Here is a 26,842-nt window from a genome sequence, read left to right as displayed (position 1 = left end):
TGTTGTCGCTGTTTTTCACGATGTTGAAGTGGGACGGCCCCCTGCCATTCATTTGTTTGTAGGCTCTGAAGTCCTAGTTTAAGATACTGTTGGTATGCTGCAGTCTTTCGCTTTGCTTTGTGTACAAATGTACATTTTCATCTGGAAACTCTATTTCATCACAATTTAAATGTATCCGTATTGTATTTGATGAAGTAGAGAATGCCCATACCAAAAAGGAATCCCGATCCCACACAATCGGTATAGAAATTAAACTCTGACCCAGATTATATAGTTTAGAACTAACTGTAGGTACCATCATTATATCTCACATCTACAAATCTTATTCTGACCTAACTCTTTTCTTCCGCGGACGGTCTTTCTCTCATCATGAATTCACGGATGGTAGTAGTATTTGAGATTCGTGATGGTGAGAATGGATTAGCATAAAAACGAAAAGCCGAATCTAATGCTAAATACCGACATCAGCACCTAGATATGCAAGCATAAGAAAACTTATGCAGTAATAGCTTTGACACTAAGTGTATGTTCCAAGATTCCAAATCGTCACTATTATAGACCGTACATAATGAATGAATTGTTCTTTTGTTCTAGAAGGAATTATACAAAAGTCTAGGTATTCTTTCCTTTTCCTTGCCAGAGAAGTCATTTGAAGCGAAATGTGGAATTCAACTTATTCAATATACAGGTTGGTACATACAGAATACATCTTGTTCCTAGATCTAACATCTGAAACGGCGACATCCGTTACTAGAACCAAAGAAGCAGATACGAAGTTGATGAATATACCTATCCATTCATTGTGTTTTCCTCATGTAAAAATAGGGGATAGACTCGTCATGGCTAGCTCATTAACTCGTAAGCACAAACAATTATAGAAAAAATAAATAATATTACACCAAATATGAAAATCCTATTCTTCACGGCCCTATTAATTATCGTCTTTATTCAATCATTGCATTTTTCTGCGGTAAAAGATCCACTTAGTAGTCGCTGAGACGACACCGTCGAGAGAAAAAAAAGAGTTGGACAGGGTGAATGCATGGTTAATAGCTTAAGTGTTGGTAGGGCTGGAAATGTAGATGGAGATGCAGATGTAAGGACAACGGTATGTAAGGTCAGTCGATACTAAATAGAGCCCTGAAACTTCGTATGTGTGCCAGCAAAACGGTTGAGAGGACAATAGGTGGATGAATATGCCAACAACGATGTCCAACGAACATGTAACTATTTACGAACGAGCTTACAATTGAGACTTTTCCACAAAGTGGAGTTGTACCGGTAGGTATGTGTGTGTGTGTGTGTGTGTGTGTGTGTGTGTGTGTGTGTCTAGGTATGCATGTACACGAACCAACCAACGTGCAGATGTATATTTAAAATCTAGAATGTAGAAAATTGGTCAATCCCTTTTGCGATGTTGCATTAGGCAGGTCACTAACGTGTAGACGATGTGGAGATGGTGATATTCAGGGTATTTTTTGCTATGCTCGGTAAAATTGAAGGAGGATGAGAATTTTCAAATTTTTGCTTTAATATATTACATATCGGCGTTTCTGAGACCTAGTTACTATTCGCCCACCGGGTAGAATATAGATGTGTGTAACCAACGGTCATAATGCTTAGTCGATCGTAAATCTATCCATTCGGATTGCTTCAAAAATCATATATGTAACACAAGGCTGACAGCGTGTGATGTGAAAGAAATAAAATCGACCTCCTCATTCATCACCCTTCATCAATTTTTGATATCACACACGCATTGGTATTTCCACGACCTAATCACTGGAGTCTCCAAATGTCAGATTGATGGTGCCCCAAGAATCCGGAATTCCCCAGCTGGAAACAAGCGATCAGCTCCAATTCTCCAGATGATCATCTCAATTTTTCCACAGATCTCAAATTCTCAAACTCGCTTCGGACAATTGGAATCCACCACTCCACTATCCAGTTCTCGTAAACTGGATCTCCTTTTCCAATTTTTTGTACACACAAACTCAACCCCCTCTCCATTTTTTCTCAACGTGATTTCTATATTCTCCTTCCTTGTCTTTTGGAGGGATTTTTCATTGGGTTTGCCGGGAACTAGAATTTAGATCTTTTAGTTCAGGAGATCTAGACGTTTAGCTTAGCGTCATCATTGATCATTTGTACTGCTGGTGACGTGATAGGGCAATTGACTTTATTGGTTTTTGAATTCCCACTTATCTGAATTCTTTATAGAAAAAAATTACCCCTCCATGCCATGCAAGTCACACGCTTTACTCTATAGCTCTAGTGGTGTTGTGTCACTAGCGTGCACCGCCTATGCAAGACCAGCATGCATAAGGAGTAAAGTCAAGCCGAAGCATAACCGCACATTGGGTTTGGGCCTTTTAATAAAAAAGTCACATGAGACGACTTTTTTTTTCAAAAATTCCATTGTTGAGAAGGCAATAAACTTTTTTCGGTCGCTGTGGTAACCTTATTGATGCGCTCCACTTGGGCAATTCGGAAACGACCGGGCGCAATCAGTGCAAAAGGGTTGTCGGCCATACAGATAGATACATATCACATGCAACGCTCATGCATGTACCGAAACCCAAAACGGGAGTTTCCTCGCCTTGAGAGGAGAAATGCTGTCTGCTGCGGTCTCGCGGCGAAATTCCTCAAGTGGGGCTCACCGAAAAATTCGACCGAATATGGTTTTGAAGTTGGCAGTTTCTCTCATATTGTGTGCATGGAAATGTGTCAAGATGAGAAGAGGGATTAGTAATGGCCATACTAATGGGCTCTCATTCACGGGCAGAAAAGAGGAGCTCATGTTCATCAGGGGTAATGTACGTTGTACGCTGTAACATACAGGAATACCGGTGAGGGTGTCGGTCCGACGGTTGTCAATTCCACCATGATTGATATTGCGGCTCGGGGGCTTTGCGGGGTCGAAAAACTTCCAACAGACAAGAATACAAAAGTCGATGATGTCAATGTACCAAGACTGGAGTTGGGATGCTTGCCAAGATACGACATGTCTAAAGACATCGGTATTTGAAAAGTGATGTCCTCATTCTAGAAGAAATATGCATGCGAGTGTATAAATTCAAGTGTAAACTCAAAATATATTCCAACAGTATGGAATGTTGGTTTGTGAATATTTTGATTGGTTGGCCAATTTTCTGTCATGTGTTGAGGAATCAAGGAGTCGAGTTTGGACAGGAGGTATGGGAAAAGGTATTCAAATGCTCATGCACCCCGTGTCATTGAACTCTGTAAAACCTTTTGCCGTTGGAAGAGTCGTGGTTGTGTTTGATTCGAATGTTAGTGAAGAAAAGCCGGTTTGACACTTATGATAATTGCCCGGACGAATGAAAATATTCAATTGAATATTTCATTATTATTTTTATATTCTCAGAATAAATTTAACACCGAAAGCCTGACTCGAGAATCACACTTGTCAAAGCATTCAGAGTTTTCTAGCTTCCGTCTTGACTCTGAGTGAGAGTAGAGTTTCGCTAATATAATCTGGGGTTTGGTGCTTGACCATGACTGTTGCCTTCCGATATATTTTGACCAGTCATGAGATGTGAATGGCACTTGAAATTTCAAGATTCGTGATATCGGCATTGAGTAATACTTTGACAAAGTCATTATAGGAGTTAAGGAGTTTTCCGCTTAGCACTTGTGTGGAATGCAGGTCCTCTGTTGTCATATGGTTTTCGTCGGCTCAAGTGAACCCGTGTGCTGAACTCTATCTTCGTGTTGAAAGTTTATATGTGTGTTTCGCATTGAAAGTAAACACACGAGATTTAACACTCAGTAATACACCGTGTTCATAATTCATTTGGTGAATTTGGTTGCTCTAAGTTAGATATCCCAGAAATAAACTTCAGATAGGTATGTGATGGAATACGCAATTCCTGCTCGATTTGTTCATTTGATATATTATTTATTAATGCTGAATATTCACGTCCAATCGTTTTATTTTTCTATCAATTTACTTTCTTGAAACGCTATTTAATTAGAGTTAAGAGAATTAGTCCTGCTGGGGCAATTCAATTCACCAAATGAATCTGTTAGACGACATCAATTTTAATTCCTCTTCTTAACCACAGCAGCACGTTCAATTTAAGTTATATATCCCCTCGCCCGCCTTCATTGGCAAAAGAAAATGGAATATCCCAACTTGCCAAGCGTTTATTCCGAGGATATAGATTTAGGGAGATAATTGACGCCAACGAATCATGCTCGAGGCATTGACGGCAATTTGGTGGCTTCTGTGGAAGCCATGCTCAGGTGACAGGTAATGAAATTCAGGACAAGATTTAAGGAGTTCTTGGTGCTGCTAGAAATCTTGGTCTAGTGAAAACTACTGAATGCTGCTGTATGAGCGAAGACAATTGTCAATTGCTAGTCTGAATTCAGAATTCATCTCAACTCGAGGGATTGACTTGGTGATATTAGGAAGAAATGATGAGCTTCAATGCACAATCTACAAATCGTAAAGGTGTTAGCAGAAACAGAACTGCGGGGTTTAGTTCACCTGATCAAGTGATAGCTATACTTTACAGATCTTTTCACATTCAATGCAAGTCACTTTGTTGCATCGTCTACGGGATAAGCGAGAATCCCTCTGAGGGGAACAAGCATTTGTGCACGTCAATACGTTCCTACCCCTCATATACATAGATAGAGTACCTCGTATGCATAAACCGAAAGTTAGAAAACCTGGGATATTGCGACATCGTGCACTTTGACAGTCTTAGCGATGCGGAGAAAGGTACAATTCTTGAGTGATACGAGATCCCCGCACATACAAAACCGCCATTCCTATCACAAAATTAACTTCCGTTCTTATCTCGTCTTGTCTATATCGCTTTTTTTTAATGATAAGCTTTATATAAGGTTGTGCTACAGATTATATCCGCGTGATTATAATCAGAGGGCAATTGGAGGACGCGGGGTTGTGGTACATGAGTAAAGTATCGATGATAATGGACGATGATATGATACTTCTCTATTGCAAGTACATTAAGGTGAGAATACTTTGGAGTGTTGATTAGAGTTTTCATAAGGTAAACATTAGTCAACTGACTTATGCATGTCCTTGTCTCACTTCACGTTAATACCGAGAGTCTACAAACTTAAACTTGATGTCAGAGGTCTTTGCTCTTCCACGAGAACAGATGAACATACTTGAATTGTGGAGGGATGCATGTGTCAAAGTTGCATCCATGTGATATGCAATTTTCTGCATTAGTGTGCTACTGTTCTCTTAGGTTTTGGAATGAGGACGGAAAAGAGTGATTTGCTTGTCGGCGAGAAAGATTCCTTGACACAGTGCAATATAGACGAGTTTGGAAAATTTCCTGGCTTGGATATATTGAAAGCCCATGGAGATCATATGTACCTGCAGACTGTATGTACATTTTCGTGAAAACAGACCAGTATCGCAAAGAGAGAACGAGCCGGTCAAAGACATGGGGAGGAGTCCTTAATGGAAGGAAAATTATGTCAAATTTTGATTTTTATCTATTAGCTGAAATGGCATCCCCGATTCCCGCAATTCTTGCCATCTTCAATATCAATCTGCGATGGTGAATTTAAGAATGTAAGAAGAGATTGGATATTCAAAATTCATACTCTGTTTATGTGACTAATATAAGTGATAGTAGGGGTAGTGAGAGCATCTTCTTGTGTTTTCCACCTCGTTCAATGGATAGCAATGAGGATACTCAACTTGTTTCGGGATTTTCAGAGTGAACTTATGAGATATCCTATGGTCCTGTTGGCTTGGCACTATTGTTCAAGTGTAGTGTGCACTATATGTCCATGATCGGAGTAAATCGGCTTGACATGGTTACCAGGTTCTGAGTAGGGAATAACCTCAAGGCAATGAATGTTCTTGTTAATGGTCGTTGAGCAAAATATGTTGCACGAATGACCACTCTGCAAGCCTTCAACATAGTTTGTTCATCCATACGTCTAGTAAGCTCGTTGGACAAGGCTCTCTCTCTTGCAGTGAAGTTAAACGAGAATTAGCACCAATTATGATTGGATTTGCATGTGCGTACTGCAGTACACACAATCTATCGGCTAGACAGCCAATTGTACCTCTCAAAATTTCTTCCTCCGTCTCCAACAGTCCTCATAATACCCTCATTTTTTTGCGTTAGTAATCTCGCAAAGTAACAATCGCATTATCATAAAATTCTTTTAGGTATGATTGACTGAAGACGTGATCTGCCGCATCGGGTGGGAGATGCAAGAGTACACCTTGTAAATTACCACATGCTCTTGAGAGATCGTTCAAAGATACGTCCCGATTCGCGACTGTACGTTTTCTCTTTTCTGATGCTTCTGATCTCCTAATTCTAGGATAGTCCAAATGTCACTTTGTGCGACAAAGATTGTCCCCATCAACCAGATGTATCTCAGAGAATACTTAGTTTTGCTATTTTGTCAGTTTCGTGAGCCACGTATCTATTCGAATGATCGAAGTTTGCTGCAAAAACACGTGCTTTCTGCTGGAGGTAGTTTGATAGCACCCCATGTCTTGCCAAATGTTCGCAATTGACATCTGCACTTGCGGAAATATTTACTTAAGATCATTAACGCAACGTTTGCCAAGCCTCTTATGATAATGAAGTCACTCCACTGGGGACTGAAATAAGACGCAAATGCGCATCTCACGAAGTATCGTGAGGTGCTTCTCACAGGCGTGACAGCTTCGTGTGGTTTGAATGTCATTCACAAGACCAATCGACATAATAGCCATCAAACCTGTGAAAATCATGTGATATGGATTTTGCAAAAGAAAAGGGTTGTAACGTGGAGAGGCTCTCACAAGAAATCGGTATAAGAACATGAATATTTCCTGTAGAAGTAGATAATCATTAGTGTTCAGGCGCATTCCAAATCCGCCCCTTTCACTTCTCCATTTTGATCTTTTCATTCTCAAATTCTGCTTTGCTGGAATTTTCGCGCACACAGATATCAAGATGCAGCTGTACGTACGAAATTGTGCCCTGTGCAAAGCCGGAAAATCAGAACATCGAAGAACTGAACATTGTTCGTTGGATCCCGACATTAATCCCTACCGGAGATTTGACGCGGAGCGACAATGTGACTTCTGCACAAAAGATCACGAGCCTCATCAGTGCAAGGAATCTAAGGCAAATGCGTGTAGTAATTGTGGTCATGGATGGCATGACAAGCGTGAGTGTATGTTAGATCAGAGTTTTGACTCTCATCTCGAGCAGTTCACTCTCCCTAAATACAGAGCTGCAAGTCAGGTTCAAAAAGCTCGACCGGAGATTCGGAGGGAAGAGTGTAGAGAGAAGTACGATCAAAAGTTCAAGAAAGGACGCTACGCGCAGTCCTCGCCGTCTATGACATTGATATCTACTCCCTCGAAATCCGGCCCATCTGAGATTGAAACTTCGGCATCCCGTTCTACGAAATCTAATCCTCCAGTACCTAGCCTCTCAGCACCTAGTCCCGCAGCACCTGGCTCGTTCATTAATTTGTCTGAACTCAATAAGAGTTTGCCAAGCCAGCCAAGTCAATCATGTCAGACAAGTCAGGCCTCAGGTCGACCCCAGAGTCAAACACAAAGTCAACAGTCTGCAGATGAAGGAGCTGCAGATCAAAGCGAAGAGAAGACAGACGCGGAGATAAGGAAGGAAAATTGTGAGAAGTGGACAGAGGCAAGTCTTCGCCTGGCCGGATATCCTCCTGATAATCAACTCCCAGCTTCTGGTAACAGCAAAATTCGGGCGAACTTTCTTGAAGTTAGAATCACGAACCCTACCATTGACCTTCGAAGGTATCGCGTAGAATTCGGAAACATGCCAAACCGTGACCGTGATGGCAATATCACATCTAGGTCCATCGTCAAATCTGACTTGAAGAGAGCTATGATCAACCAAATGTTGGTTGCAAATCCTCCAGCTGCAGTTTATGCCACTGATTTCTTTTGCTACATAATCTCGGTTGGAAGACTTTACCCTGATTGTGGCGATGCTCTAGGCAATACTATCACCAAAAGTCACCTGCTCACCCCTGCGGGCCCAGCTTTAGCTCCGTTATCCATGTCAACAAGTCTTGTCTACGAACATAATGTCAACCTTGCCGAGTTAAGGCGTTTCGTAAACAGGGCTCCTGGAAGAGACCCGAACTATCACCCTGGCGAAGATCTCAAGTCTTTGAACATTGTATCTTGGCAGATGATATTTCCGGATACCTTTCAAGGGGGTCGATTGGGAAACAAGTTCTACCCTGAAAATGCGCCATTCTCTACGGTTAGGGTTCTACCACCGAATAATCACCAAAACGGCCCAAAACCGCTCTGGGACCTCTGCGACGGATTCTTCAGCTCCATGCGCCCTGGGGATGGTAAATTGCTTCTCAATTTGAACTGCACAACGTCGGCATTTTTTCATCAGTGTCTGCTTGAGAAGTGGATCTCGACTAAGTTCGGAACGCCGTTGCCACTATCTACAAATGTGATTAGAGAGCTGAGAGGTGTTAAAGTAACATTTGTAGGGATCCAAAAACTCCTAAGAAGAAATGGACTGTTACTGGTATCGATGCTCAACCGGTCGGCGTGAAAACCTTTACCGACGACAATGGACGACCTATCACTGTTTGGCAGCATATGACGAATAGTAAGTTTACAATCTAGCATCCTCTCCATTTCACTGTTCGTTCATTCGATAAAGCTAATCCTTGTATTGATTAGCATATCCTGGGCACCAGCAAGGTTGTAGTCCAGAGGCTTGGTGTGTCAATGTAGGAAGTATCGTGCTAGGGCAGAGACAAATATGGTACCCAGCAGATATGCTAAAAATTTGCTGGTGGCAGCCCGCTGGAAAGAAGGCCGGGATAGAAATCACCCAACAAATGCTGCGTCTGGCAACCAAGACACCTCTAGTTAATCAGGCAAGTCTTAAAAACACTGCTATACCTCTCCTGGCCTACTACCATCACCTGATCATTACCATGTAAGTGATCTCCAATCCAGGATAAGTTTTAAGCTAATTATTTCAGGCATTTGGGCTTGACGTTCAACCCAATTTTCTATCTCTGGATAGAGTCCGACAACTGGCTCCCCCTCAGCTGAAGTTCCGTAGTGAAAATCCTGTGAGAACTGCTCCGAACAATCCAGCAAGTTGGACTCTCAACGATGTTGCAAATGGTCGAGGCTTTGCTGTAATCGGCAACCCCTATCGTGTTCTCTATTTGATCTATATTGATACAAAGCATCGAAATCAGGCACGCGAGACAAGAGCGACGGATTTTGCTCGCGTCTTATGCGCGGATCTGCACCGCTACGGGTTTTCCACAGGAAATAATGCAAGCTTCATGGAGAGTGTTCCGATGTCAGCAATCGCAAATCCTACTGTGAGGCGCACAGCTTTCAGTGCTACTTTGGATGGTGCAGTTGCTAGATTGAAGCAACGGGGTGGAGGGGTCGATCCTCCGCTTGTCGTTGTTCTCTTGCCCAATGCCAAGAAGGGTGGCGCCGACCTGTACTCAGATGTCAAATGGTGGGGCGATTGTATCAGTGGAATTCCCACTGTTTGTGTTAGCACAGATGGTGTTGATAGAGGTGCTAGACCTGATTTGGGATTAATGGCAAACATTGCGTAGGTTCCCCCTGTACACAATAGCCTTTCTTAATCATGGCTAACCACATATCTTAGTCTTAAGATCAACTTTAAGCTAGGAGGAATAAATCATAGAATAGCAAATATACCGCTACGAGACCGAACGATGATCATGGGTGCTGACGTAACGCATGTTGGGAAGGGTCAAGACGACGCATGTCCATCTCAAGCTGGTGTTGTTGCTACCCGCGATAGCAATTATGTGCATTATCTCGCTTCAGCACGTCTGCAGCCCCATAATACCGAGGTATGCATAGTTAACTATTGAAAGAAGTTCTTGCTGACCAAACCGAAAGTTCATCGAAGACCTCCAAGGTATGGTCGAGGAGCGTCTAGAGGCTTATCATCAGTACAATGGCTATCTTCCTGCCCACATTCTCTTTTACCGTGATGGCGTTGGTGAAGCCCAATACGGTATGGTACTCGAAGAAGAACTTCCACAAGTTCGTGCAGCGTGTGCGAGTTTAGTCGCAAAATATGGAGAGGTTTCCCCCTTGATCACACTACTGGTGGTAGGAAAGCGGCATCATGCAAGATTCTTCCCGGACAATAATAAGCAGCCGAGTCGAAATCTTCCCTCCGGTACGGTAGTGGACAGGGGCGTTGTCGATCCCAATCGCACAAACTTCTACCTACAGAGCCATGATAGCGCACTAGGAACTGCGAGGACAGGTCACTATGTGTTGATTGTTGACGAGATCGGATATGGGCTTGGACAATTGGAAACGATCGTGAGTAACCAACCACCTTCACATGCCGCTTTCATTTAATCTAGAATGCTGACACTCTTCATCCTAGACAAACCTTATCTGCTTTACGGGATCTCGCGCTACGAAAGGTCTCTCGATCTGCACACCAGCAAAATATGCAGATATCCTGTGCACTCGCCTCCGCTGTTACATGCATCCTGCTTTGCACAGAGAAATGGAGACTACCCTAACTAATGCGACGGTCACTCAGTATCGACAGAACTCCACAATCTGGAACAGTGCTGCTGGAAATCCATGGCATCATAATATCAATAATATAATGTTTTATCTTTGAGATATGGAATAACGAGAGCGGCGGATAAAGTTTTGGTTCACTGGATTTTTGTTTTGGAGTATAGGAGTTTAGGAGTTTTGCGGGAGTTTGATGATTTCTCGGTTTAGTTCCTTCAGGTTTCCTTCTTTCCTCCCTTTAATTCCCTGACTTATTTAATTCTGCTTTGCGATTTGGTTTTCCTTTTCGGCGTTTGGGATAAGGAAAACGGAGGAAAATAAAATGGCGGATCCAATAATCCTTTATGGGTGTTCAAGTCGGCGTTCAGGGTTTGGTTTGTTTTAAGTGTTTGGCTTTGGGATGAAGTTCGGGGTTTGATCTGCTTTTTGGATGTTCGATTTGGGTTTGAAAACAAAACTTGCTTTAGGACAGTCGATTTCGATAGCAGTCTTTCTCTGTATGTCCTTACTAGTATGATAATACTCGCTTGCTCTGTGAACAATGTAGTGATTCTGCCCGTAATGAGAACGTGACATGATTCACTAGCCGAACTCTAACTTGTCTCGAATATTCGATTCCAAGACCCATTCACATCACAATATTCATTTAGCTACCAAATTCCTACCTTTAACCCTATCCCCTTTTTGCCTTCTCTTGTGTCTACCTTTCGCACGCTCTCGATCATATACTCACTTAATCCGATTCGTAAATGTTGTACTCAATTATAAAATCCAAGATCAGGTAATGCTACATCACATTTGCACATAACGACTTCTCCATACCAAAATCATCACCTGCATTTTAATCTCAAAATTGAAATACTTCATCTTCATGAATCAACTACCTCATATGTTTAGCTGATATACGCTAGATACCCATTTTGTTCATACATTCATACTAGACACGGTAATAGCAACATTCAAAGCCGACTTCCCTCTCATCTCCCTCCCCAAAATTACCAGAGCCTAATTTCTGCTCCCATTTAAGTTATAAACGTAAAAGTCATTGGAAAAACTAGTCGCATCGCTAAAACACAATTAAGAGTAATTGAAAAAAGTGAGTGAGAATGCAAAAATGCAATGAAGAATTAAGGTAAGCATGCGAATAAACAAATTGGGTATAACGACTCCACCATTCATTTCTCCGTTCCATTCCTCTCCTTTACTCTCTTCACCCACAGACCAATCTACCGAGTAGCTGTCAATACTATTTCCAGTCCAAGTCTAGCTCATTTTGAGCAGTCGATGAAGGTCCCCATTACCAGTAATATATACCAGAGCCCCGTCTATTTCCCAAAACCATTATATTATATCCTTTCATCCACTCTTTAAATCTTTCCTTGACTTCTCTCCCTCTCAAACGCCTTCAACCAACAACAGTGCCCCATAATATGCCACCGCCAAACATAGCTCCCACACTAATAACACTACTGACACTCAACAGACTCATTCCACTAATACCATGTCCGCTCGTGCAACCACCTGCTATGCGTGCGCCGAGGACCATGGCTATCCCTCCTAAGAGTGCATGGATTATTGATATTTCTGAGGTGATGGGTGTGTCGAGGGATAATTTGGGGAGAGGTGAGGGAAGAGAAGATGGTAGTGTAAAAGTGTGAGAAAGGATATAGGAGCCGAGGAGGATGCCGAAGGTGAAGAGGTTTGAGCGGATGGAGGGGCGGGGTTTACGTTGAGGGATAGCGTGGTGCTTCGATACACCATTCCCATTTCCATTTCCATTCTCATAAACCTTTTCAGAAGAAACAATATCACCACTCCTCAATCTCTCTAATGCCCACCAGAATAGATCTCCAATCTGTTCATACGCAGCACTAGTCCCCAACGTGTTCCCCGTCAACCAAAGACTTGCTCCCTGCGCACACCCAATACCAATGCCTCCCCACGTCGCACTCAACAAACTTTGTTCCTGAGAATTTGAAAGCCACGAAGCAAGAAGAATGATTCCCCAACAAAAGTTTTGATAAATATAAACTGCTTTTACTTCATCGGCTTTAGGGTCGAGTTTTTGATAGAGTGTTGGTTTGGAATCGGGAACGATGGGACGAGTGTTCGAAGAACGTATGAAGGGACGGATAAAAGAATATATGATTCCGCCGAGGATTCCTCCGAGGAAGGCGTAACGTCCGGATGAATAACCGGTTACGATTTGAGGGAGAACGGTTCCGGGACAGGCGCCCGTGAGTGCCATACCGGTACCGAGGAGGAGACCTCCGATGAGATTTCCATCGTAGGGAAATAGAGATAGGGAAGAGGGTTGGCGAGGAGGAGCGATGTTTGGTGAGAGACGATGGGCGAGGAGGAATATCGCACTATCTTGTGTTAGTGTGGCCATTCTATCAAAAGAATTTGGAAATATATAAAAAAGAGAGGCAACTTACGCGCTAGTAGCACTTGCTGATAGAAACACTTTCAGCATATGAAAAGATTCCAACTTCATCTGCGATATAATCACAGCAGGAGAATAAACTCCTGCTGCAGTGAGTGCTGCACCAAAAAGTGCACCACTTAATATTGATTTCGCTCCTGATGTTGAAAATGAAATCATGGCGAATTCTTTATTCCGGATCTCAATGTGAACCATCTTGAAAGAGAAACGGATTGGAAGTTGAATTATATGTATATGGAACAGAGATGATCTTCATGAACTAAAATTTAAGTTCATTTAAGAAATTGAATCGTGTCTTTCATAGCGTCTTGAGTTTTGGTACTAGTATTTTGATATGTGGGAAGTAGCAACTTTGATACCTCGACCATGTTAGAAGGATTTGTCATAATCATATGAAGATAATGATTCACTTCTTTAACTATCAACATGATACGATTGAAAAGTTCTTTGATCCATTCTTTATTAACTCAAATCTTATCAGACTGAGGATGACCTCCACTTGCAAGAAACTTCGCAAACTTTCCACAAATATAAAAAATACTATGAAATAATGTACACCTTGTGCATGAAAATGACATACCTATAACGGTACATAATCGCTAATTCATTACTTGTTAGTACTTACGAGGTACATAGCTATCTTCCTACCTTCCTTTGTTTGATGAATGCTCCGTAGTCAGGTTTGTTTTCTCACCGGTACTTTGAAAGTCTTCATCCATGAAATGGAAGAAGCCAGCCCCATCTATAAAAAAAATGAGGTCGCCGATTATATTTCCCCCTAACAAAGAAGCCCGTGTGGTGAACTATTCTTCTAAAGAACTAAAAAAAATCCTTCCAGAAACTTTCCATTGCTAGAGTGAAGTTAATTATGGAACTTCTCAAAATTATAGAGAGTTTCAGAGCAATATAAAGGAAAGTAGAGACGAAAGTTACCTTTTTCTCGAAAGATCGTTGTATATTAGTGAGATAATGAGATTCCCGAGATCTCTCGGGAAATAGGTAGCCGGGTTTGAGGTCCCCGAGTAAGCGACTATAACACCCAAGAATCTTTAATTGTCGGCGAGGATGCTACTGCACCATTTTACCGCCTTTATAATTTGCGGGGATGCGGGAATTTGATTTAGGATGATGCCCGATAGGTGATCTAAGGAAAGGAGGTACGGATCGGAGGGAATATGGTTACAATCCTATGAAATGAAGAATGTCTTGCCCTATGCAGATTAAATGAACTCATCTTGGCCCTCCTGTCATATACGGATATGTTGACTGATGGATTGAATGGTATGATGATAGGTAGGATGGGTACGAGGATACATGAAAAGTGTACTTGAGCAATGTAACTTTCGCATGTTGACTAGGAAGTGAAGCGTGGCTTCGGAGATCCGGGGACTTGCAAGATGGAATGTTTCGTATAAGGACATTCGTAAAGAAGCTTTAGAATGATCAGAATCGGTGAATGGTGGGTGCATTTGTGGAACTTCCGCCGTATAACAAAGTTTGTCGTATATATCTATTCGCCGGTTCGCGAGCTAGAGTTCTTATAAGGGTGATGGAAAGGCTTTGGAATGACTAGAATCGGTGAACTGTGGATTGTACTACCCCGGTTGTACATCCGATGGGTGGCTACATTCGTTGACTTGCGAAGCTTGTGGAAGCCTCAGCATTGATAGATATATGAGTAGTCAATTTTTGAGTATCAATTAAAGACTGTAAATACATTTGAGTTGGCGGAACCATTCTGTTATGCATCAATAACTACGCCGCGGTGACCATAGATTACGCATTGTCGAACCAGGCTCTTGGCTAGAATTATGACAAAGAGGCCAATGAAGGGGGTTTGATCACGATGGGGGTACCAGATGTATTTTCGAAGATATATTAAAAACTTGCATGCACAAAGGATATGCAATGCAAAGGTACGAGTACAGTGACGCGAGATTGAAAAAATTGGTTTGCGGGAGAGTTTGTTTGTCTTCTTCTCAACGATAGAAAATCTTCTCAACTTTACCCCTTCATCAATCGGCAAATTCACGGATCTTCCCCCATGGTTCGATTGAGGTATTGTACGTTGACATCTCTCCTTACATCTTCAAATGATTCTCGAGGCTTTCTCAAGGTGTCAGTGGGATGTCGAAACTCTTGTACTCGTTCGTATATGTTCGTACATGCTCGTACATGTTCGTACCATCGATTGATACTGCATCCTCGCCATTGTCATCATCCAAAAATAAATCCCTGTCCCCACACATCTTGCACAAATCCTCCTCATAAATTGCCCCTCCCGAAAAACCCCCGATAAGCACTCCCGTGCCCCTCATTCTCATCATACCACTTCCATAATCAATCCCCACACTCCCCACCGTCCACCATTGTCCATCTCCCGACTTCCTTTCCGACCTCGGGTTGTATGGTACGTATGAATTGCTTTTCTTGCTTCGTATATCTCTACCTTTGAACATCTTCTGAATTCATCACATCAACATTGAATATACAAACACACATACGCATTCTATATCCTCTTCTTTCGTATCACACACATTCAAAATGGCACCAAAAGGACCCTACAAGCTCGTTACAGTTAACAAAGTACCAGCTCGGGCAAAGATCTTGATTGGAAGAGTTGTCGAGGATGTTAAGGAGAACTATACCATTGAATATGTCAAAAACGCTGAGCGTGAGTGTTATTCAAAGTCTCTTCTTTCCTAATCTGATGTTTTCCATGGGCTTTGGAATTGGAAGTGAGAATGTGGCACTGTGAAGAGACATACGGGCAAGGAAAATTGGCAAAAGAAGATGATATGAAACTCTGGAACTATGGATCGATGTTGAAAGAGGCATCCGTTGGCCAAATGAAGTCTCACTGGTGCCATATCTACAAGTTTCATGAAACACATCCTCATTTACTTCATATGTGAATCTGGAAGCAATCGACCACTCAGCATAGAAGTGAAGCACGTGAAGACATCAACAGCTAAATCGGGGAACTGAGCAACAATACTGACTGCATTACAGGAATGGAAGACGTGAAAGCCATGGTCGAGGAGCAACAACCGGATGTTTTAGTACGTATTATTACTCGCATTTTCTCCTTTTACTCCATCAGTCCCAAACTTCCACACTCCCTTACCATCTACACCTTCCATCTCTTCAGCCTCCCCCTTCTCCTGGACTCCCCCCCCCCTAGCCTGCACTAACACTCCCCAAGTTCGTAGCCTCAATGTGGACCACCGAAGAAGCAAACGAGATCCAAGAAATCGCCAAATCCACCAAACCAGGTATCAAAACTATGGCCATCCCACACGGATTACAAATCGAAAAGGGTCCTGATGCTGTTGTCGAGTTTTTGAAGGAGCAATGGCCGGGACTTGTTGATAGTGAGTATTATTTCATTTTGACGGGATTTCACGATGGTAAAGCTAACTTTTCATAGATTAGGAAAAGAAATGATGAAGCAAAGTATGATAAAAGAAGAGGGGGGAAATAGATGGATGTATAGATGCATTTATGTATGAGTTTTTGCAAATACCCATAGAGAAATCAAAGTATAAATACAATCACGACATCTACCTAGTTAGTATTGAAGTATCATGTATAAGAAGGGGAAAATATTATTGTGCCATAGTATAGAATCAAAACCCACTATCTATCCCAGATCTATCTCAGATCACCTCCAGTGTATTTGCTCAGCCGAGTTATGAAGAAATACAAAATCAAGAAGACGGAGTCGTATATCGTCCCTTCATCCCATTTATCCATACTGTTACCCATCCCGTCTATCATTCCGTCATTAGACCCCCTCTTCTTCTCTATACCCCCGGAGTTTCAGTCACTCTATGAAGTCTCATCATAATTCACTGCACCATCACATTATCTTCTCCAATGCTAACCCTCACCTAATCCCTCTTCTCCTCATAACCCCCTACCTCCCTTTCCCTTTCCCCGCTCGCCTCCCTCGCATACCCATTAACCATCAGCACAAAAACCGTCACTAACAACGTCATAAACGCAATCGCCATAAGCAATTCTTTCTTACGCTGCAACTTTCTATCTGATGAGTTTGTGGAGGAGGTAAAACGCACGCAGCAGTTATTGTGGCCTTGAATTTTTTAGTTGTTGTGTAAGAGATGGGAGATAGGATGAGAGGTAATAAAGGAGAGAAATACCATTCATAATCAACGCCTCCTCCATATCTCTCGATGCATCGGTGAATACAACACAGCAATTCTGTCTGTTTCTTTGATTCTCGCCCCCTGCATTGATACCTGTACCAGCTGCTCTTAATATGCGAAGTTCTTCATTTTCCAACTGCGTTGTATCGTTAGCTTGATTTTTTTTCTCTCTGTTCTGGTTATTTATCGTCCTCTCCTCCAAGATGGAAAGTAGGGGGAAGGATAAACTTACAAGCAACCTCCCGATACTCTCCTCCAACCTCTCCATTCTCCTCTCCAATCCTTTCACCATCATTAGCCCCCCCGTCCCCTCTCTATCTTCCCCCGCTTCATCGCCTCCAGAAGTAGTAGTCGCTACGCCCCAAAGATCTACTCCACTTCCTCCACTTACACCGCTAACCCCACTAACATTACTTGCCAACGTCCTCGTACTCGGCGTTGGACGCGGGGTACTAGAGCGGGAATGAAAAGATGGTGGTGCGGAGTCTGGATAATTCGTAGCATATGAATTGTTGAAAGGAGGGAATGGTGTAGTCCCTGCTGCGCCTACTCCGCTTACTCCTCCTGTTGCGTTTCCATATGTGTTGCTGGAGGGAAATTGCGAAGATCCTTGACTATTCAGATGCGCAACTTGACTACTGTGAAAGCTAGGCGGTGGGGTACGGGATGAGATACTAGTGATAGATGTTCGATGGCTTGAAAGGGCGGATGAGGGAACAGATGTAGGAGTGCCGGAGTTGTAGTTGTAGGAGGGGTGACTTTGAAAAATTGGGTCGAGAAGGATCGGGGGATTTGAGGAGGGAGAAGAGGTGCGGGGGAGCTAGATGGGGGAGGTTAGTTGATTGGTGGGCTTTGCTTAGGGATGGAGATAGAAAGATGATGAGATATGTGACCATGAATGTGTCTGAAGGGTGGAACGTAAGGTGCGGTGTCTTGCGGACGTAATGAAAAGGTGGAGAAAAGTGGCTAAGAATGAGAATAGTAGAAGCAAGGCGACGAATAGCAATATTCACCAATAAACAAACGACAGCCTCCCCTATCTACTTGACACTCGATGCATACATAGCAACTCCAATCAAGCATTACGAAGCTCAATACAGAAGTAGAAGTTTCCAATCCTCAATCTCCAATCTCCATACCCCTCCGAGTCACGCAATCCTCATCCCCTCCCATTGCGCATTGCACTTCCAATCCCAATGAAACCAAAGGAAAAGAAACTCACAGCTTCATAACGCGAGCGATTCATCTTCGACACTTCCGAAAATCCGGAGTCAGAATCTCTTCCGTATACCCAAACTCTATTTCTATCCGCGTACCTGTACCTGAAAAATGTGGATCAAACCCGAAGCGTTTGCAAATAGACTTGACGGGAACAAGAAAGCGTACGTATCCCCTTCCGCGTATTTCAATCGACAAACTATGAAATTGAACAAAAAGCTTCCAAATTTCAAGATCTCACTTCTTTCTGCCTAGAACCCAAGGGAAAACCACACATATAATAAAAGGAATTCTCTCTTATGAAATTTCGCCGCGTCATCCAAACTCGGCTTGCAAGCTTGCAACACTGCCACAATAATGGGATGGAATGTTATTTGCTGGTGAACGATGATGAAATGCGATAAGAGTTAGACTTGCATATGCGGGTCTAGGCTTCTGCCACTTGACGAATTGAGAAGTTCTGATTGGTCGGTTCGTAGCCCTGTAGGGCTATGCAAATCATGTGATGAATAGGACTTTCTAGGCAGAAGCATTTCGACTTGATCTAGCATTTTGGTCTGATCAAGTCCCAACGTTAAGCTTTTATTAGTATGCATACGAACGATGTGTGTAAATTTGTTTCAAAAAGTAGAATTGCATTAATGTAGCTAAAGATTTCAGCATTAAAGATGCCATATCTGCAATGATTAGTCCTTTCTAAATGTTAGTCTGCGCTCTTCTAGATCAGCAACAATACACAGTAAGTAGTATGATAGCAACGATAGCAGGATCCTCAAATATCTATATCAGGTCATCCCCTCTCACAAGTTAGTAATGGTAGCAGTGGTCTTTACTTTGACTTGTTCTTCACGCTCTCCACAAACAATTCTCTTCGTCCATCTTGTCTCTTCCCAATCCGTCACTCTGACATTGATGATATGCAACAGCCAAGAACCATTTTTCACGTCCTTCTTAACTCTGCCCAAACATCTTACCATCAACGATTCGCTTGATTCGATGAAAGTTCCACTTTCACTCTCTGCCAGTCCCGTCATCTTAAAGTTCGCGAGAACACCATTAGCAAATGGTGGTCGATCATGAAATAAGTCTGCAAATTGAAAATGCTGTTTAGTAGTACCAGGTTCTCGAGATGAGAAATTAACACGGGCAAAGAGCTCTATAATTGCGTCTTGACCCATCGCATTGCATCGACTCCCTTCTTTAAGCATCTCACCAATCCGGAAACAAACACGAAGAACGGTTTGGGAGGATAATCCATTGATTGGGCATCGATCTTGAACTATTTGGGGAAATTTCGGCCGAGCAAACGGTACGAGGGGTAGATATTCATGACTATCATCAAGCCACACTTTTGATATGTTGGTTTGAACCGATTGAACGGGTGTAGAAAGTTTCTTTAGAGGTCTGTTTTTCAATGGTTGGATGAGGGCCTCCGAAGATTGAATGACTGGAGCTTTGACCGACCTCAAAGCTGTCGATGTAATATACCTCCAATCTGCATCTTCTTGTGTCGCTGGTGGTTTCGAGGGACTAGATTTATCAGTGGATTTGGCCAGCGCCATTCCTTTAGAAAATGATTCTCGGGGCGGGGGTGAAGAGAATTGAAGAGTATCATCGTATACTTCCCTGTCAGTATCATCACCGTCAAGCGGAAGGGTTAAACTTGGTGGTGGTTCAAATGATTCTACAACACCTTGAACTTGACTTGTTCCTGCGAGTCGACACAATTCTTCTTCCAAATCTGTATCCATTGGGAAATCGTCACCCTCATCCGCAACGATGAGTGGAGATGTAGTGCGAGTGACTTCTTGCGAAAGAGTGACGGGATCGTGTAATTGTGTTGTTCTCGTGCCTAAGGAAGAAACGATATGTGAAATGGAAGGTGAACATGGTTGCATTGGGATGCTTTGGATCACTTCGCCTCTCATGGGAGACTCGAGAATAGCGGGATCTGCAAGCAACGCTAACAAATCTTCATCATCAATATCATCGCCAAAGCTATCGCTATCAAAACAATCTAGGGGAGGATTTGTGTTCGTTAGCACGCCTTCTTCAATGACTAGTCGCTCAAATAGATTGTCGCTATGATAAGTTCCGGCTCTATTTGTTGGCATAAGTGCCAGTGACCGAGAATTCGGTGCTTGTTCTTGCTCGAATCCGGTGTTGGGCAGCTGATCATTAACTTCTGGAAGATGTGTATTGTATTCTGGCACCTCGGAAGTCATGTCTCCAAGCTGAGTGGTCACACTGCTGTCGATTGTTGGCGGCACTTGTTGCGACTGCTGCCTGCCAACATCATTATTGGTGTTTTTTTCAAGAGCATTCGCCAGTATTCCTTCACCAAAGGTGAGAGGGCCACAAGATTGGCTTAGCGAGTACTCAATTTGGAATACCTTCTGCTGCGTGTCAGAGGCCAATAGATTTTCAGAAAAGGGATGGGTTTGAGGTTGGTTAATACGAATAGTGTCAGGCTCATTGGTATCAAAAGATTGTTTTGGGATCCACAAAGCCTCTTCGAAAAATGAGACGCTCGATATATGCGCATAGTCTGATGAGGTATGATGTGACTCTTCAAAAGCATGTCCATCACGATACTTATCCAGTGTAACATGAATCTCCTCTCTTTTGCTCGCAGTGATCGATTGGTTTGCCAATGGATTCTCATCGCGAGGCACATATCTAAAAGTTGCTAATTTCCGTAAAGTTGTGTTCGCAATCCCATTTGAATTGAGTTTCATCTGTTCCTCAGTTGTTGTAAAACCTTGTAGTCGATTGATGGATTGTGGTTGTTTTCCTAAAGACTTTGAGATGAAGCGAGACAATGCTGGTTTGGTAACTGTTGAGTTCTGAAACAACTCTGAAGATTTCTTCCGCTTGGTAACTGTGGCAGAAAGCGCTCGCTTCTTAGATCTCTTATGAGTATCAGGTGGTGTTACCAATTGAGAAACAGAAGGCCTGTCGCCTAATTCGTTGGATGGTTGCTCAAGATCTTGATGAGCAGGTATTGTTTTTACTCTAGAAGGGACCTTGAATTCTGGTTGCGCTCCTTTCGTAGGAATTTTCCTCCTCTTCGGCGATGCTACCTCAAATAGTTCAGTGTCACAAGCTTCAACGGTAGTGTTTGTATGCGATTGGGCATTGGGTAAGACTTTCGTGGGGCCATTCTTCGAGCGTGGAGTTCGTCGCTTTTTACCACCTGGAGTGGGAGGACTCGGGGCATCATCTGGTAGGTCGTAGACATCTGTGTTGCGCAAAGTTCTCAATGGATTGATTGTTCGTGTCAAAGGTGATATTGGGTTTAGACTTTTTGAACGATTAAGATTGATTGGAGTGAAGGATAGATATGGGCGCATCGCTGTTTCTGAAGCACTGTTTGTTGATAAAGTATTAGTATGACAGAATTGAATTATGGCAAACTCCAAACAAACATGTGTGAAAGATTTCCTTGAGTTCTTCCTTCTCCTTCCAAGTCCTCTTGATTCAAGCCCTGATACTGCGCCATCTTGACCATATTTCAATTCACCACCAACTCTTCCTCAATCCATCACTTGTCGCAACACCCCCGTCATGCCCCTCCTTCATCAATCTCCCCTCCGTTTTTACGTCATCAATTGAATATTGGCGAACAACTGAACTGAGTATTCATATGTTGAGTTCAGACGGTAAGATAAATGTCTCGAAAGCACGGACAAGAACCAACAATCGATCCTGTGTAGTTGAAAGTTGCAGATAGAAGCCCTGGCGATTGAAGTTTGACCAAGAGAAGCTTCAAAACGGGTGTACAGAGCCTAAGGCTCATATGCCATTAAAGTGGGTACCTCGGACACTAAAGAGCCGTCCCGCCCCGCTTTACTAGTCTTCTTTCAATCCCTTTACACACTCCGTACATCACATGCTTCACTTAAAACATAACCAAAACCAAGAAATACTTTGATCTCGTCTGAGTAATCTAAATCAGCACTCACTCAATATTCATATCTACTGGTTCACTACTTATCGTCGACTCATTATTGAATGTTTTTATCTCACTGATATCGATATACCGTACTAGATACACTAGCTACTTCTGTACAGAGAGAGGAAATCAGTCAGATATCACCAAAAGAAACATTCACAGATCATCCAACACAAACCCAAATCCCCCTCCCCCCACCTTCCACTTTAAGACGTGGCAGGAGAGCATTTGACATTAAAATCTGATAAGTTCCTTTCTCGACAACTCACACTACATACATTTTTGAATCCCATCAAATCAATACAGTCTGCATCCACTTATTCTTGGTTATCCCGATATATTTGTTCGTCCTTCCTGCACTCGTACTATTGGTCTCTTGTTAGACATTTCGGAAGAAGCTTGTAGCGAAGCCAATCCCTTTCGTAGTCAAGGCTCCTGAGATACGGGTAGGCAAATATGTTTTCTTCGGTCAGTACTCCATAGCCATTCTCTACTTTTGGTTCTTGACTTTCTTCATTCCTCTTAATTACATCCGGAATTGCCCCATTCTTATCAACTCACATCATGAGATTATGGAGACATATTCGTGATTTGTGAGATTTATGACTGATGTCCTCCTGTCATGGCGAGCATGGTAGTAGGTCTGCCAAGAGAAAACTTCAACGTCGCCATGCAAGATCTTACACTGCATCATACATTCCTTCAGAACCTCAATCCGACTATTTCCATAGAGGTCATGTGGGAAATCTTCTTTTTGGCAGACAGAAAACAACAAAGACAGAAGAACTAATATATGTTCGTCGTAAACAGAAGAAACCATATTCAGCAGTTACCGTCGCTATCGAACGTCTCACTAGTGAAGAAAACGAGGACGGTGCCTATGGCGGTATTCCAGATTTGGTAGATGTTATCAAGCTTCAAGCTACCGGCCCTAGAGAAGCCACTAGAGCTCTTCGAAAGAAGCTCAAATATGGTAACGTACAACGTCAGCTTCGAGCTTTGGAAATTTTGGATGGCCTTGTTCAGAATGCCGGCCCAAAGTTTGAACACGTTTTTGCCTCCGATGATGCTTTCCTCGAACGTCTACGTGTCTGTGGTGTTTCAAGCACTTCAGACCCTGCGGTGAAAGCTAAATGCAGGGAGCTATTTCGAGGCTGGGCAATTAAATATAAGAAAGTTTCTGGGATGGAAGACGTCGTCAATCTCCTTCATGTATGTATCATCTGCATGTTGTTATACCACTTACTAACGCACTTCAAGGCACTACCTGATACAAGGAAGGTTGTCACGCAAGATAGATCGAAAGTTCTCCGTGAAACAGAGGAAAATCCCTTCCAGGATGACGAGCTTGAAGAGCCATCTACACCTGTTTCTTCTAAACCAGCTCCCTCTAAAGCTGGACCTTCTCACTCAAGACAAAGCTCTTTAACAACTGCATCTGCTAGTACCAGAGAGCGGGCATCCTCAATTATGTCTGGATCTGCTAAGAAGGTCAAAAAAGACGATAAGAAGGATAAGAAGAAGAAACACAAGCCTTTCAACCTAGAAGCCGAGAAAGAAGCAATGAAGGCTGCTATCGCGGAATCAACTGTTGCATCTACCAATCTTTTGAACGCATTGAGACATATCGATCGAGAGAAGGAGCGAATTTCTGAAAATAAAACAGCCTCGCAATATTTTGATACCTGTAAACTGCTACGAAGGAAGATTCTTCGATATGTAAGTTCGAAGTCAAGATCAGTGTGTCCAGTAGACCATGCCAGTAGATTAGATGTAGACTTCCAATGATCCAATAGTATTGGAAAATTGAATCTCTCTGATTGTCAGACTGCAATCCGCACTGTGGTAACACCTGGTCAATACATACTTGAATTTGCTAACCAATTTTTCAGATCCAACATGTAGAGGCCGAGGAATGGCTTGGAGGGCTTCTTCACGCAAACGATGGATTGGTCAATGCCTTAATGACATTCGAACAATTGGATAGATCGATTGACGCAGACAGTGACTCTGACGACGAAATGGCCGAGCAAGCTCATCTCTACAAAAGTATGTGTATTCATCCTCGAGATTACCTTCGATTTTTGAGAATAATGAAAACATTGAATTGTCGCATTTAAGCACGTACTAACATCATACAGTGGCGGAAATTAATAATGCAGAACGTAAGGCAGGGCGTAGAGCTAGTGATTCAACAACACAACAATTACATGATCTTACACTCGGTACAGGCCCACTCACAGGCCCACATAGTCCAACCAAACCGGCTCATCGTCCTGCACCACCTACTCCTGTTCAAACGACTCACCCGAGAGCACAGGAATCAGAGGACGAAGAAGAGGAGGAGGATGAAAATGACCCGTTTGCTGATCGCAATGCTCTTGATTGAGCGTAGGTTTTGGATGCTTTGTTACATCGGAAGACTACCATCTGGGGTGGTAAATTGTGGTGCATTGGGTGATGTGGATTGGTTAATTTAGACTGGCTGTTTTGGAACCAAATGGGACTTGTTTTATTGGCAAACCATAGCATGGATGGAGGAATATCTTTTAGGGTGGTGCGGTGCTGTGCAGTGAGGTGTGAAGCTTGGCGGTGATGAACTGAGGCTGAAAGAGTCATGGATAATGGATGAATAGATGAGGAATAGGATAATCAATTGCGAAAGTGTACTAAAGGCATAGTTTAGGATGATGATCAAGCTTTACTACTCTACAAATTGAATCTCTACCTTCGGTGGCCGAAAGACTCACTAATAAATCTCGACATCTGTGGAAAACTCTGGAGCTTTTGCATGGTGACTTTGGGATACACGGGGTGTGTACTCACACCAGGACTTTTAGATTCTCATCAAGAGGGACATTATAGTACACACTAGGTATGCACTTCAAGAGTGATGAATAGAATTTGATATATATTGTTGTAGATGAAGTTGGAGTAAAAACCGAGAAGCGGGGTCATGCTATTTGGGAGTTATTATCCAATATATAGGATGTATAATGAACACTTGATGACTTCCAGTGGAGCATGTACTATACTTCTCCCTTCCAGCTGATTTTTAGCTGAAGCAGCGATGTAGAATATATTCTAAATCGTCGCCGTGTCTTTGAATAGGTTCCGAAACTAAGCTTTTGGTTGCAGCTCATATAGCGTACAAGTTCGACATGAGGATATTATGGTATGTCGTTATCATTTTTTGGGACTCACGGCCAGCAATCTCTTCTGAGTTTTGATGAAAGTGCGTACAGGACATTTATGCAAGACATGCATTTATGATATCTATCATCTACAGTAAAATGAGACGGGCTCTCAATGATGTTTGACGCTATGCATTTCCTGCTGAGCTTTCTGCTCTTCATCTCATATATATGATCTTAGTGATCGATGGTTTGGAGAGTGGCTGGAACAATGTTGACAGCGTGAGGTTTGCATATTTGACAAGCGGAGCATGATTTATGTTCATTCACTTCATTCCTTCTGACATCTTCCCCCTCAGAGTTATCCTGCTATACCTAGCCATATTGATGTCAAGAATCTTCCATAACTACCAGACTCTAGCGATCTTGACTTCTTTCGGATGATGCCCCTTCAGTCGATTTTAAAGAACCGCTTTTGTCAATCTCTCTCTTCGTGTACTGAGTCCGCTCACTCTTAAATTCAAATTCTGTCGCTTGAAAGACTCGTCCCTACCTATTCCAAACAAAAAATGTGTTCGAGCAATGCATTCGCAGAACAGTTCATACCTTCACATAATTGGGCATAGAAGTGAGGTATTTCGCACCCAAAATACCGCATTCTAAAGGCTACTGCCTAGATATATTTGTTGCGACTAAATGCCTCAGACCCTTCTTTGCCAATAACACCCTTGTCTACTTCATCCCGTGATGCTATCTCCAACCCCATCAATTGTTCTTCCCTCAACCAAACTGATCAAAAGAACAAAGTTGCTTCCTGAGACCCATGATAGAGGAACAAGTTTACGTCACACTCATCCAGCCCTTTCTCCACCAAGACACACAATCGGCACGGGACTTCCACCTAAGCCGGAACCCGGATAAGTTGTCCAATCAAATCTTACAGGGTTGTGGAAATACCTGGTACTCCATGCATACAGGGTCAGCCTTATAGGTTGGACTTACGACTTGGGATGCCGTTTGAGCCTTTTTGAAGATAGGATATTCGCCGAGTAAGTAATCATGGCACAAGATTCCTCAGTTGGAAATGATTAAATATGTCGATGCTCGCTGCGAAGAATGAAGGTGGAATGTGTACCATTTTACTTGTATTCATTCTGAGGAACTTGAACAAACGAAACGTGTCAGATTTCAAGAACGATTATATATAGATATCGATATCTACAGGATTCGAAGAAAAAGAGTTCTGACATTACTTTTTGGATACATATTCATTTTGAGGTGTGGTGGGACCTGAGTGAACGCCTCTTTCAAGAAGTGACCTATCAATTGTGCCAA

The 26,842-nt window shown here is 42.6% G+C and overlaps 6 protein-coding genes across 6 annotated transcripts; 4 read left to right on the top strand and 2 right to left on the bottom strand.

Annotated features, from left to right (window-relative positions):
* Positions 1–2,884: 2,884 nt before the first annotated feature.
* Positions 2,885–3,028, top strand: Bfra_009652 (uncharacterized protein; the record flags this gene model as incomplete). Its single annotated transcript, XM_037339993.1, has 1 exon — positions 2,885–3,028. The coding sequence occupies one exon, from the start codon at positions 2,885–2,887 to the stop codon at positions 3,026–3,028; it is 144 nt and encodes a 47-aa protein (XP_037189216.1).
* A 3,946-nt stretch (positions 3,029–6,974) lies between these two features.
* Positions 6,975–10,688, top strand: Bfra_009651 (putative piwi-domain-containing protein; the record flags this gene model as incomplete). Its single annotated transcript, XM_037339992.1, has 7 exons — positions 6,975–8,507; positions 8,543–8,642; positions 8,717–8,978; positions 9,069–9,623; positions 9,681–9,891; positions 9,941–10,375; positions 10,443–10,688. 7 exons carry the CDS (start codon positions 6,975–6,977, stop codon positions 10,686–10,688), a joined length of 3,342 nt encoding a protein of 1,113 aa, XP_037189215.1.
* A 1,302-nt stretch (positions 10,689–11,990) lies between these two features.
* Positions 11,991–13,226, bottom strand: Bfra_009650 (uncharacterized protein; the record flags this gene model as incomplete). Its single annotated transcript, XM_037339991.1, has 2 exons — positions 11,991–12,954; positions 13,024–13,226. The coding sequence occupies 2 exons, from the start codon at positions 13,224–13,226 to the stop codon at positions 11,991–11,993; spliced, it is 1,167 nt and encodes a 388-aa protein (XP_037189214.1).
* Positions 13,227–15,575: 2,349 nt separating this feature from the next.
* Bfra_009649 (uncharacterized protein) lies at positions 15,576–16,466 on the top strand (the record flags this gene model as incomplete). The annotated part of the gene is made up of 4 exons (XM_037339990.1): positions 15,576–15,705; positions 16,044–16,093; positions 16,237–16,405; positions 16,462–16,466. 4 exons carry the CDS (start codon positions 15,576–15,578, stop codon positions 16,464–16,466), a joined length of 354 nt encoding a protein of 117 aa, XP_037189213.1.
* A 458-nt stretch (positions 16,467–16,924) lies between these two features.
* On the bottom strand, positions 16,925–21,920 carry Bfra_009648 (uncharacterized protein; the record flags this gene model as incomplete). The annotated part of the gene is made up of 6 exons (XM_037339989.1): positions 16,925–17,127; positions 17,195–17,336; positions 17,433–18,020; positions 18,423–18,516; positions 19,223–21,787; positions 21,847–21,920. The coding sequence occupies 6 exons, from the start codon at positions 21,918–21,920 to the stop codon at positions 16,925–16,927; spliced, it is 3,666 nt and encodes a 1,221-aa protein (XP_037189212.1).
* Positions 21,921–22,982: 1,062 nt separating this feature from the next.
* On the top strand, positions 22,983–24,762 carry Bfra_009647 (putative vhs domain-containing protein; the record flags this gene model as incomplete). Its single annotated transcript, XM_037339988.1, has 4 exons — positions 22,983–23,585; positions 23,634–24,092; positions 24,266–24,422; positions 24,515–24,762. The coding sequence occupies 4 exons, from the start codon at positions 22,983–22,985 to the stop codon at positions 24,760–24,762; spliced, it is 1,467 nt and encodes a 488-aa protein (XP_037189211.1).
* Between the last annotated feature and the right edge of the window lie 2,080 nt (positions 24,763–26,842).

Source organism: Botrytis fragariae (assembly GCF_013461495.1).
Source record: "Botrytis fragariae strain BVB16 chromosome Unknown tig00000163, whole genome shotgun sequence".
NCBI classification, from domain to species: domain Eukaryota; kingdom Fungi; phylum Ascomycota; class Leotiomycetes; order Helotiales; family Sclerotiniaceae; genus Botrytis; species Botrytis fragariae.
This window is presented reverse-complemented; position numbering and strand designations above follow the sequence as displayed.